The sequence below is a fragment of the Condylura cristata genome, unplaced genomic scaffold (assembly GCF_000260355.1).
Source record: "Condylura cristata isolate star-nosed mole 26May11 unplaced genomic scaffold, ConCri1.0 scaffold00002, whole genome shotgun sequence".
Lineage (NCBI taxonomy): Eukaryota > Metazoa > Chordata > Mammalia > Eulipotyphla > Talpidae > Condylura > Condylura cristata.
This window is the reverse complement of record NW_004567103.1, coordinates 24,028,170-24,041,131: the sequence shown is the minus strand read 5'-3', so window position 1 is coordinate 24,041,131 and position 12,962 is coordinate 24,028,170. Positions and strand designations below refer to the sequence as shown.

The 12,962-nt window shown below is 33.3% G+C and overlaps 1 protein-coding gene across 1 annotated transcript in view; it reads left to right on the top strand.

Annotated features, from left to right (window-relative positions):
• Positions 1 to 12,962, top strand: part of NBEAL1 (neurobeachin-like 1) — a 124,900-nt gene that overhangs the window by 39,861 nt on the left and 72,077 nt on the right. Inside the window, exons 11-16 of the mRNA XM_004674823.2 lie at positions 5,618 to 5,701; positions 7,183 to 7,281; positions 7,370 to 7,950; positions 8,130 to 8,262; positions 8,852 to 8,971; positions 10,439 to 10,742. Of these exons, the coding sequence (XP_004674880.2) occupies positions 5,618 to 5,701; positions 7,183 to 7,281; positions 7,370 to 7,950; positions 8,130 to 8,262; positions 8,852 to 8,971; positions 10,439 to 10,742 (1,321 nt within the window). The remainder of the gene's footprint in view (positions 1 to 5,617; positions 5,702 to 7,182; positions 7,282 to 7,369; positions 7,951 to 8,129; positions 8,263 to 8,851; positions 8,972 to 10,438; positions 10,743 to 12,962) is intronic.

Below are 12,962 nucleotides of genomic sequence, written 5' to 3'. Positions count from 1 at the left end.
TTAAGAGTTACTTTGTTTTACTATATTTTGAAGGCAGATATCAATTATTTATTTGTTATTTTAAAAAATAACATAATAGGCCCTCCCTGGTGGCGCAGCGGGTTAAAGCACAGCACTGAGAATCTAAAGCCGCTTCCTCATGAGTTCGATTCCCGCCTGCCCTGGAGGTGACCACATGACGTGGCAGACCTCTCCTGACCCGCCCGCTGCTCCCCTCAGCAGTGTACTTCGTCGATCTGCCTGTTCTGTTCCCCACTCTGTCTCTGGTGAAGCCTCTCACTGCCCCTGAGCCTCTGGCCTGTACCCCAGTTCTGTATGCACAAATAAATAAATCTTAAAAAAAAAAAAACATAATAGTCTATTTTTACATCATGTTGTGCCTTTTTTCACCTCAGTTGTAATCCCCATGGGCATCCCATCACCAAATCACCTGATTTATTTATTTATTTTAAGATTTATTTATCTGTGCATACAGAACTGGGGTACAGGCCAGATGTGCAGGGGCCGTGAAAGAATTCACCAGAGACAGAGCAGGGAGCAGAACTGCCAGATCGACGAAGTTCACTGCTAAGGGGAACAGCGGGTGGGTCAGGCGAGGTCTGCCTCGCCATGTGGATGGATGGAACATGCAGTCGGGGATGGAACTTTGTGCTGTGCTTTAACCTGCAGCACCACCAGGGAGGGCCTTATTTATTTTTTTAAGTAAAAGATTTTTTATTCAGAAAGTATTATTGACAGTACAACAAAAATTTATTACTGAGTCAGTCCTGGTATCTGAAGTAATTTGTAGAAAAGAGTATTGGGAATGGATGGATATATTTGAAAGCCTGATTTTGGGAATCATATCTGCCTGACTTTGTACATTTTGCCTTAATTATGTTGAAGCATTTAAAGAAATAAATGAGGTTTATTTAAATTCTACAACAATAGACAATATAGATATTTTAGAGGGAGAAAATATATGTATCATTTTACAAATTTTGCAAAATATTTAAATTTTAAAATTGTGAAACATACAACACTATTTGTATGTGTTTTAAATGCAGTTTTTTTGCAAAATTGGAATAATATTGCTTTTAAACATAAGAGTGTGCCATCATGTCATTTTATATATTTCAAACTTTGATTTTAACAACTGCAAATATTTCAGCCCAGCAGCTCTCCAAGTGTGTTGTCCCCACGATATCTTAAGATATGTACAACACCTAATCTTAACATTTCTGTTTGAAGCCTGTTTAACTAAAAAAGTAATTATTGTAATCATCTAAATGCAAAAGCAGATGTGAGAGTTCATGTGTATTCTATTAAGCTAAACATTTAAGAAAAGATTGTCAAAAATGTCAAAGTACTGTTGTTCTTTTTACTATGGGATATTTTGGAAAATATAATTATTCATAAAAATGTGTTATTTATGGCAGTATGTAGTATAGTTACTATGGTAATTTAAATGAATAATTAATTTTTAGTGTACTGATTTTAATTTTTGATATGGGAAATACTGGCAGATATAACCCACAGAAATAGAAGTTCTTTGGCATTCTCAATTTTTTTAAAGGTTTATTTATTTATACAAACAAGAACTGGGGTGTAGGCCAGAGAGGTGGGATGTGAGAGGATTCAATGGAGAGCAGAAAAGGCAGACCTACTAAAATAGGCTGCTGAGGGGAGCAGCAGCTGAGGCAAGAGAGGTCCGCTGTGCCACGTGGGTCAGCTCCCTGGCCAGGAATAGAACTTATGAGGCAGTGGCTGGTGATAGCTTGATAGCGTGGAGTCTTTGACCCCTGGACCACCTGGGGGCCATCTCAATAATTTTTAAGAATGCTGCAAGCGGCCCTCCCTGGTGGCGCAGTGGGTTAAAGCACAACACTGAGAATCTAAAGCTGCTTCTGCATGAGTTCGATTCCCGCCTGCCCCGGGGGTGACCACATGGTGTGGCAGACCTCTCCTGACCCGCCCGCTGCTCCCCTCAGCAGTGTACTTCCTCCATCTGCCTGTTCTGCTCCCCACTCTGTCTCTGGTGAAGCCTCTCACCGCCCCTGAGCCTCTGGCCTGTACCCCAGTTCTGTATGCATAAATAAATAGAATCTTTAAAAAAAAAAAAAAGAATGCTGCAAGCTCCTGACACTAGAAAGATCTGAGAACTTCTCTTTTCAGCCTGTGGATAAACCGTAATTTATTTTACTATTTTATTATTGTTGGGTGTTTGGGTGCTTTCTTAGTTTTTTGTTACTGTAAATAAAACTGAAGTGAGTATCCCTGTACTAAAATCTTGGTGTGATTTTTCTGCTTACTAGGGTGGATTTTAAGAAAAACAATCCATTTAAAGAGAGAGAACTTTAAAAAGATTCTTCATGTGGTTTTCTGTATTGCTTTCTGAAAAGATTTTACTGATTTTTCTTTTATCAGTTTTGAATGTTCTTGTGTCTATGTACCTAGAAAATATGGAATATTAATAGCTTTAGAGTCTTCGGTAATAACAATATCAACATTCATTTTTTTAAATGATTCTTATTAGCCAGATACCACATTAATAGCCAACTTGGACTGTCTCATTTAATCTGCACACCTATTTCATGACATGTTAATCTTTTCATTTTTGAGAAATGTTTGGAGAGTTGTCTTTCTTAAAGCTAAACAGGTTATTATGTAATAGAAGGTAATAGAAGCAAGATTCCAACCCAGGTTTCTGATTCCCAAATGTATATTGTGTACACTTAATTCTACTATGTTGCGCTTACATATGCTTCTAATACCATAATATACCATACTTTTATTCATTTTATTTTAATTTATTTCAGCAATTATTTATTTTTCTTATTTCCGAAGTGATAGACCTCTTAGAAGAACTTCATTTAGGCTGATGCTCTTGATAATATACCTTTTTTAGCACATGTTTTCCTCCCTTAGCTTTTGTTTCTCTTTCCCTAAACTGTGTCTAAGATCTTCCTTTATTTCTTTCAGAAAACAGCAATTTCCATGACAATCAGAGATAATTCCTTTTTCTAGTATAAACTAATATAATTATTCTCAACTCTGATAATTTTGGAGGACACTATTAACAGAGTTTTTAACAAATATGTGGCCATGTAAGTTTGGGAAATGCTATATCCTGACCTTATTCATCAAAGTGTACATTAGCCTATTTGAGACTGAGAGAGTTTTAGAAAGAACCATGTTAAAATTAATTTAATAGCATTTCACAAACACATTTGTCACTGAAATTATAGGCTATTTTGTCTATCTAAATGATTTCCTTTTTTTGTAAGGCATTGTTTGTTGATTATTTAAGCATTTAGGAATATTAACTAAATTGCTGTTTTTATTTTAGTAGCTAACTTCTGAGATATATATGTAATAAATAGTAAATGAGAAAGCATAATAATTAATAAATCATATAATATTTGAACTAATGTCAGTTTCTAACCCAAAAAATAAGTAGTTGATTGTCAGTTTCAAAGTGGCATACCTCACAAGTGGAATCTTGGATTTATTTTCAAAGAGCATGGCAATCCATTTAAGTTTCATTTCTGCTTAATAGGTAACAATTTAATTTTCTTTCCCCACTATTCTTGTCTCTGTTTTTAACAGCTATTTTTAAATGCTAACAATAAGGTGGCAGACAAGAACGAGAAAGACCTTGCCAACAAATTACTGACAGAAATGAATGAGGACCAGGTATCTACATAGCCTGCATCTTGTTTCAGCTGAAGTCCAAAATCAGTCAATGGGAACAACTATTCCTGTACTTCTGTCATTATGTCTTAATATTCACAAATTAGAATTAATTAATTCTAATCTGCATTATTTTTAAACATTATTAAAACTTTTAGTTGCTTTAATCTAGAAGATGTATATATTGAAATTTTGTAGGTTAATATAAATGACCAACAGTTTGAGAAGCTACAAAGTACAGGAATGGGATCCCAGTATCAATACTGTCTTCCTGGTGATAAATTCATATTTGGGGGCTTCTTTTTCTAAGCATTGTGGTATTTGGGGGTCTTAGGGCTTTGTTTGTGAATATGTATGGTCAGTTTTAATATCTTGATTCTTTGCTTCCTGTTGACAAGTAATGATTATAATTCAATGGACAACCCAAATCTTGGAGGAAGGGAAGAAGATGCTAAATACTTAGAGTCTTAATTTAGTATGACAAGTATTTTTTTTTTTACTTTCTAAACATTATTCTGTATGTAATATAAGGCAGAAATATGCAATTTATATTGTTATTCCTAATACATTAAGTAACATAAGTTTGGGAAAAAATTGAAAAAAAATTGCTCACTTTTTTCTCTCAAAATATTTGTGAGAGAACTTACATGATGTCTTTTATTAACATTATCTTACCGTTAGCATTTAGAAATAGAATTATGGTATAAAGAGAGACATGATAATGTGTTCTGGATATGAAATATCTATTATAGAATACCATTTTAGAATTTTATAAGACGTTGAAACTCTTAAGACCTTTTTATAATAGTTATAATAGTTACAAGTTTAAATTAAGTTTCCTTCTTGTAAGTATTAGGATGCTTAGTCCTCTTATAAAGTCTAGGAAATATCCTATTTATATGAAATACTGGTTGAAAATGTGTAATGCATATTATAATATGGTATTTTATGTAATAAATTTTAATAAATATCAACAAAAAATGAGTTAATAGCTTAAATATTTTATCTGAAAGTGGTAGAACTTAGCTTAAAAATGACAAAGATTTAAACAGTCACCTTTTACTGTGAGTGAGAGAGGAAAGTACTGTTTGTATAATGGCAAGCTTCAATTCATAATATACATTTCTTAGAGCAGATTTTGGGAACTTTTTAGTTCTCGTGCTATTTCCATGGTTGATAAAGCCAAATAATATGATAGTTATGTTCAGTTTCTTAATATTGTTGATATTTATTTATTTTTTTTGCTGTACGTGCACTGTCCTGAAGTTTAACACAACTCTTTTCTAATGAAACTTAAATAGAGCTAGACAAAGTGGAGCTGGTCTATTTTATCTGATAACTTTGGTGTTAAATATTGGCTTCTTAAAGATAGGAGAGTGTTTGTAGTTGCATATTTCATTTTCTGTTCTGCCTTAAATTCTATATTTTATGTGAAAATAGACACCTATTTTCATTGTTAATTGATTTGTGTATGCACCTATTAGCAATTGTTAATTGATTAGTGTATGCACATACTTTTTTAATTATAGTTGGGTTTTAAACATCTTACTACCTATCAGTGAAATTTAAAGCTTTGGATTCAGGTGTATTTTTTGAAGGAATTTTGGAAAAATAGAATTTCCAATGATAGACCTCTCTCCCTTCCTCTTGAGATTGTCCATTATTTTTAAAAAGCATGTACTAAGCTTGTTGTTCTCCCTCACCACCTCCCAAAACATTTTAATGTAGTGAGTGAATGTATTCTTATCCTTTTTGACAGGTGATTTATTTTCTGTCAAATTTGTAACTTTTCTTGCAGGTCATTGTCAGAATTCCATTCCACTGAAAGAAGAATATCATGCATGTTAAGTAATTATTTTTTCAGGTTTTCTGAATAAAGGTTTCCTAACTGAATACAAATCATGAACAATTTTGTTAATTTCTTGCTTTGCCCCCCCTATTATAGGTGTTTCAGGGACAGTTGGATTGTTTGGCTGTATCGACCATTCAGGCTTTGACAGCAGTAATGAACAAATCTCCAGCTGCAAAGGTGCTCTAAATGTTAATCTTGGTCACATCAGTTTTTACTATATAATTTCCAAAGTAATACATGAAAGTATGTAATGCATATAATTTAACACTTGAAATAGTTCACAAAATATCTCAGTATAGTTATCATTTTGCTGACTATATTAAAGGCAAGCACATATGGCTACTTCTTAGGGATTATTTAAAGCATTGATAACTACATTGTAAACTAAAGGGATTTATAGTGTCATCAAATGGGAAGAGACTATTGCTTTTGAATGATTATTTTAAGAAGTTTGTTTAAGGAATTAAATTTTAGATCATAGATTTTTTTCATTAATACCATAATAACTTCTTCACTTTCTGGTCAGTTATCAACAATTTTCACATGAATATCCCAGTAAATTTAGTTTTCTCCAGATGGCTATGGAAATTCTGCTTCTTTGTAGTCATTAATACTCAGGTTTTCTTCTTTCTCATGCACTGCCACTGGTTGTCATGCACTACTACTGTACTTACACTGATTTTGTGTTAGTAGTTTCCTGATTGTGTGGTTTTAGGATTAATCAGATCATTTGTGTAAAGTACTAAGCATAGGACCAAGTACAACATAAGTGCTGGTTAAATGTAAGTGCCTATTAATATTATTATTATTACCATTTTACCTTCTTCTCTACCACCTCTGATTTATCTTATGCCTTACCTTTCCAGTACCAGAAATGAATGAATTATTCTGTGTTCCCTAAGCCAATAGTCATAGTCCTTACTTTACATTGATTTTTGTTAAGAAACTAACTTTTCTGTGTAAATCTGTACTGCATTATAAAATTTAAACCTAAAATGATGTTCAAATTTTTTTCAAAAATAATCTTTTTTACTGTACATTGTCTTGCATGGTTTAAAATTCAAAAGGTTATTTAAAAAATATATTTTGAAAAACATTTTCTCTCTACGTAGGTCCCCAAATAATTCTCCTCCCCAGAGATAATCTTTGTTAAATCTTTTGATTTTTGAGTCTATATGTATTTCTGCTTGTTGTTACTTGCCCAATTTTACTAAGATTTTTGATTGTCTTTATATTTTCTGTCTTTGGAAACTTACTAGCTCAAAAATACCTGTCACTTAGAGCTTGCTAAATTAAACTTAGGTTTCCATAATTCACCCCATTTAAATACAAAGAGCATAGAGAAAATTGTGTACACGTTTTTCTGACCTCTAATCAGTATTTCTAGTATTATTTAATTTAGTCCTTTGAGGCTACAGTCTCATTTCTCTTACTGTATTATAGTACACATTTCATTGCTATTTTCCATTTTGGTAAATTATTTTAACATTTAGCATTCTAGAAGGTATGTGGAGCCATTTAAGATGAAGACATGTGAATAAAGAAAACAAATATTGAATTTATAATGTTTAATATTACTTAAATAAACATATTTTTAATACCCTGACAAATTCAGTCTTTGATAATATGCTTTGATGTATTAACTTCTCTTTCCCTAGGAAGTATTTAAAGAAAGAATTGGCTATACACATCTGTTTGAAGTATTAAAATCCCTGGGTCAGCCACCATTGGAACTACTTAAAGAACTTATGAATATGGTGAGTTTTTTAGCTTTAGTTAAAGAAGTTCTGTCATCTCTATATCAAATATGGGAGCCAATCTTTTGTCTTTTCTCTTGCTTCACAGGCTGTAGAGGGTGATCACACCTCCGTTGGAATTTTGGGCATTAGTAATGTTCAGCCTCTCTTGCTTCTTATCCAGTGGCTTCCAGAGCTAGAGTCTCATGACCTGCAAATCTTCATCTCCGATTGGTTGAAAAGAATTTGCTGTATCAATCGGCAGAGCCGAACTACTTGTGTCAATGCAAACATGGGAATTCAAATCATTGAAACACTTGATTCCCATTCTTCCCTCCATCGAACTTGTGCTGAGAACTTGATTGCGCTGCATGGGTCCTTAGGGAGTCAGTCAGTGAGCTCCGAAGAAATCCGTCGACTACTGAGATTACTGAGAGTGGATGAATCTGAGTATATTCACCCTTATACCATTCCTGTGACTCGAGCAATCCTGACAATGGCCCGAAAACAAAGTCTAGAGAATGCTCTGCAGTATTTTAATTTGTCACACAGTATGGCAGGGATTTCTGTGCCTTCCATACAGAAATGGCCAGGGTCTGCCTTTTCTTTCAATGCTTGGATTTGCTTAGACCAGGATCAATTGATGGTTGGCAGTGCCAACAAAGGAGGAAAAAGAAAACAGTTGTACAGGTACTGGTACATGTTATGGAACATAAATGAATATTGTTATAACAATATATATTGTGATTCTTGAACAGAAAAAGCTTAGAATGTAAGCCACAGCATATTTAATATATTTTTGTGTGCTTCAGTGATTATAATAATGAATAACTGATCTCAGAAATTCTGATAAGATGTATTTTTGTTAGCTTTTTTACAGGAAGTGGCATGGGTTTTGAAGCTTTTATTACCCATTCAGGTATGTTGGTTGTGGCAGTATGTACAAAAAGAGAATATGCAACAGTTATGCTTCCTGACCACAGTTTCTGTGATTCCCTTTGGGTAAGACTTTAGAGCATTACATTAAACTTTTTGGTTCTTTGATTTAGAAAAACACATTTGATGATATATATCAAGTGCCATCATCTGCTTTGTGAGCATCAAGTAAATTTAAGTACTATTCTTATTGCAGTTTGTTTATGAGGTTAATACCATTTATTATCATGATTCTAAATTCAGCAGTAATTATTATACTAAAAAAATTAAAATGAAATGTTAGCATTTTATAATCAAATGTGACTGAGTTTCAATTTAAAATAGGAACATAAATGGTAAACAACAATGCATTTCTGTTGCTTTTCTTAACATTTTTTGAGAAGATTCACTGAAAATGAATCTTGTTGAAAAATTGAATCTAAAGAATGCTCAGACTTGAAGAATTCAAAAATAGAAATGTCACAATTATTTGTAGACTAGATAGAGACAGATATAAGTGCTTTTATAGTACAGAGAATAATAATTTACTTTGAGAGTATAATTTAGATCGACACTGAATTATGCTTACTTAATTTTCTATCTTTTATAGATGGTTCTCTGGAAACTTAGACTTAATATAATTTTTACCTTTTAAATATATGTTTTACTTTATCAGCACAACATAACCATTGTTCACATGCCTGGAAAAAGGCCCTTTGGTCAAAGCCTTATCTACATCTATGACAATGGACAGCAGAAGGTGTCTGCCCCTTTAAGATTTCCTGCCATGAATGAAGTAAGCACATCTGTCCTGTTTCTTATGTGACCAATTTACTGAAAACTCTTGAATATTTTCTGTTTAATGTAGAGGGTTCTGTTTATGCTAAATAAGTGCCCATAAATTTTAAAGTGTTTTCTCTGTACTCAGAAATAGTAGGTTTAATTTTGGTAACCTGTAATCATTAGATGAAGTTAGAAAACATGTAATATGTAATAATGAAAATCTTTCAAAAAAGGAATATAATCAAAGGCTTAGAAAAAGAGACATGCCAGGGCCCTCCCTGGTGGCGTAACAGGTTAAAGCACAGTACTATGAAGCTATCGCAGCCTCTGCAGCACAAGTTCAATCCCTGCCACGGAGCTGACCCACATGGTGTAGCAGGCCTCTCCTGACCCACCCGCTACTCCCCTCAGCAGTGTATTTCAGTCCATCTGCCTGTTCTGCTCCCCACTCTGTCTTTGGTGAGTCCTCTCACCCCTAGCACCTCTGGCCTGCACCCCAGTTCTGTATGCATAAATAAATAAATCTTTAAAATAAAAAAAGACATGCTAAACAGGGGAAACAAATTGAATAGAGCAAAGGATCATTTAATAAAAATTTCCTAGTAAGTACTTAGATTATTAATGATGGATTCTTTTCCATCTCCAGTGAATTGAGATGAAAATAAGGAACCTTTAAACCTTTACATTATAATTAGGTATAAGGTAGAATTTATTTACTGGGGTGATTCTGAAGATTTAAGTTCTTTGAGAATATTTGGATAACTTAGAAAGGGCTTTTTTCCCTAAATGTAACGTTAGATTATTTCCTGAGTGTTTTTAGGATTCAGTAATTTCTTTTTTTTAAGATTTATTTATTTATGCATACAGAACTGGGGTACTGGCCAGAGGTGTTGGTGACGAGAGCATCCACCAGAGAGAGTTGGGAGCAGAACAGACAGATTTACTGAAATACACTTCTAAAGGGAGCAGTGGGCAGGTCAGGAGACGTGGGTCAGCTCCCTGACTGGGGATTGAACTCATGCTGCAGTGGCTTGGGAGAGCTTTATAATGCAGTACTTGAACCTGTTGCACCATCAGGGAAAGCCCAGGATTCAGTTATTTCTTGTAGTTGTTCATCTTGAAGCTCATTTCAGGGTAAACATATTAACATTATTAAACTGATATGTGATTCTCCTTTTATAGATTTTATGGGAGAAGAGTAGTTTTATCTATTTTAGGGTATAGTAAAGTTTAAAATTTTATTTTTAAATATGTCCTCACCAAAAGTTCAAAATTTACAAGAGATTCTAAGTGAGTTGTAAAAGTAATGTATCCAAATCCCATACATCAAAGGTAACATCTATAATAATTTCTAATGTGTATACATGCATTTGGGTCTCATGGTCAGGTTTGTTTTTGATCTAGTTGGTTAACTTTTTGAACTATTTATTTTAAATATGAGTTTAATTTAAAAATGTGTTATTTTGTTTCTTAATTTTAGCCTTTTATTTCCTGCTGCATTGGTTCAGCTGGGCAAAGAACTACCACTCCTCCACCATCCCAAATCCCAGATCCACCTTTTTCTTCTCCTATTACCCCACATCGGACATCATTTGGTGGAATTCTATCATCAGCCTCCTGGGGAGGAACTATTGAAAAATCAAAATTGGTTTCCAAATTGATATCAGCTGGAACCCAAGACAGTGAGTGGGGTTGTCCCACATCTCTGGAGGGTCAGCTAGGGTCTGTTATCATCTTCTATGAAGCACTACAGCCTTCTCAGGTGAAAGCATTATATTTGGCAGGTGAGCATGTACAATTATACTGTTTAATTTTTCTGTTGTCTAAGTATATTTTATCTGAAGTTTATATTTGTTTTAACTGAAACTGAAAGGGAGGGAAAAAAACCGACCACATACCAAGCTTTTCCATTATGCTTATTAAGATATTATTGGTATATAACACATGTAAATTTAAGTTGTATAGTGGTGATAGTTTGATACACATATGTATTACAAAATACTATTATAATAAAGTTAGTGAACATGTTTGTCCCCTCACATAATTATTAGTAGATTTAAAATCTGCTGTCTTAACAACTTTAAAGTATATTACATAGTATTGTTAATTATAGTACATTGTAATGATGGTACATTGTAGAAATAAAATCCAAACTACATAGATAAAACAAATATTGGGAAATCTCATTTCTGATCCATAATACTGTCTGTATTAGTCTTTTAGGACTGCCCTAACAGAATACTGCAAAGTGGATAGCTTAAAGATTATTTTCTCATAATTCTGGAAACTAGAATTTCAAGATCAAATTTCTGTGGGGCTTGATTTTTTTGGTGAGGCTCTCCTGGGTGTCTAGGACTGCCTTTTGCTGTATCCTCTCCTGGAGTCTGTCCTCTGCATGCAGAGACTATACATATCTTACCTGTTCTTAAAGTAGCCCTGTCAAATTAGTGCCTGCCTCCATGGAATCATTTCACCTTAAATTAAGGCCCTACAGTCGATTAGGAGTAGGAGCATTATAATGAATTTGGGGAGAGATGGTTTGCAGTTAAGTTACAGTAATGCCAGTACTTTTGATAAACTTTAATAAATTGATGAAATGAGGTATAAGCCTGTCTTCTAGGAAATCATGAGACTGAGTCTAAAATTATAAGGAATCTTATCTCAAAATTTGACAAGTTTATAATATACTTATTAAAAACTAGAAGAATTCATGAAGGCAATAGAATTAGGAGTCCTTAAGTAAGAGTACAAGATGCTTTTTTTTGTTTTTTCTTTTGGTTTTAATTTTAAAAACTATTGTTATAACTGTTTTCAAAATTGTATCTATGTTTTGATAGAATGTTTATGAGTTAAACATCTAAGGAGTCATGTATATTAATTTCAGAATAGCTTATTATTTATCATTATGTGCTTTTTTAGAATTACATGGGAGTTTTGTGATGAACTGGACTGTTCTTTATAATAGAACCCTGTTCTTTACAACTTCAAAATATTTGAAGTTGATTTTTAGCCTATAAATAAATTCCAAAGTTAATAATACTATTTCATTTAATATATTCATTACATCTATATAGTTTGGATTTTATTTCTACAATTTCTTCAACTTACAGTTCTCTTAGAAATACTAATTATGAGCCCTCCCTGGTGGCAAGGCGGGTTAAAGCACAGCACTAAGAAACTAAAGCCACTTCCCCCATGAGTTTGATCCCCGCCTGCCCCAGAGGTGACCACATGGTGTGGCAGACCTCTCCTGACCCACCCGCTGCTCCCCTCAGCAGAGTACAGTGTACTTCGTTGATCTGCCTGTTCTGCTCCCCGCTCTGTCTCTGGTGAATCCTCTCACCCTCCGCATCTCTGGCCTATACCCCAGTTCTATATGAATAAATAAATAAATCTTAAAAAAAAAAAAAGAAATACTAATTATTTGTTCAGAATGATCATTTTTAATAGTTATATGTAATATTTTATTGAAGTCATAATGAATTATTTAGATTGTTTATAATTTTTATGCTGATGTCAACTTCAGATATTATATATGATGAAATGTACAATCATGTTTGTTTCATTTTAACTCTTGGCAAGTTACTTCTGATAATTTCTCTGGATATATATTCAAAATGCATGATATTGTTATGGTTCTCAATGCATTTTACTGAAACATGTTCCAAAAGGGATATATCAATTCATAGTATCTACCAGGAATACAAAAATATGTAAAATTGACGATGACTTCATTAAGATTGAATGATCATTACTGTTTCTTTTTTTAATGTAAAGTAGAACTTTGTTTAAATTTATATTTCTTAAATTTTTTTGGTAATAATTTACTATTCCATTCTTGTGATATCTATTCACTTGTTGGTTATTTTATTATTTGGTCTTACCAACTTGAAGTGATTTATGTTCGGTAAATTAATGAACTGTGATATTTGATACCTTAAAAACTATTGAAAATTTCCTTAATGTAGCGGATATTGATAAACCCCCAACATTTCTGGTTTTGG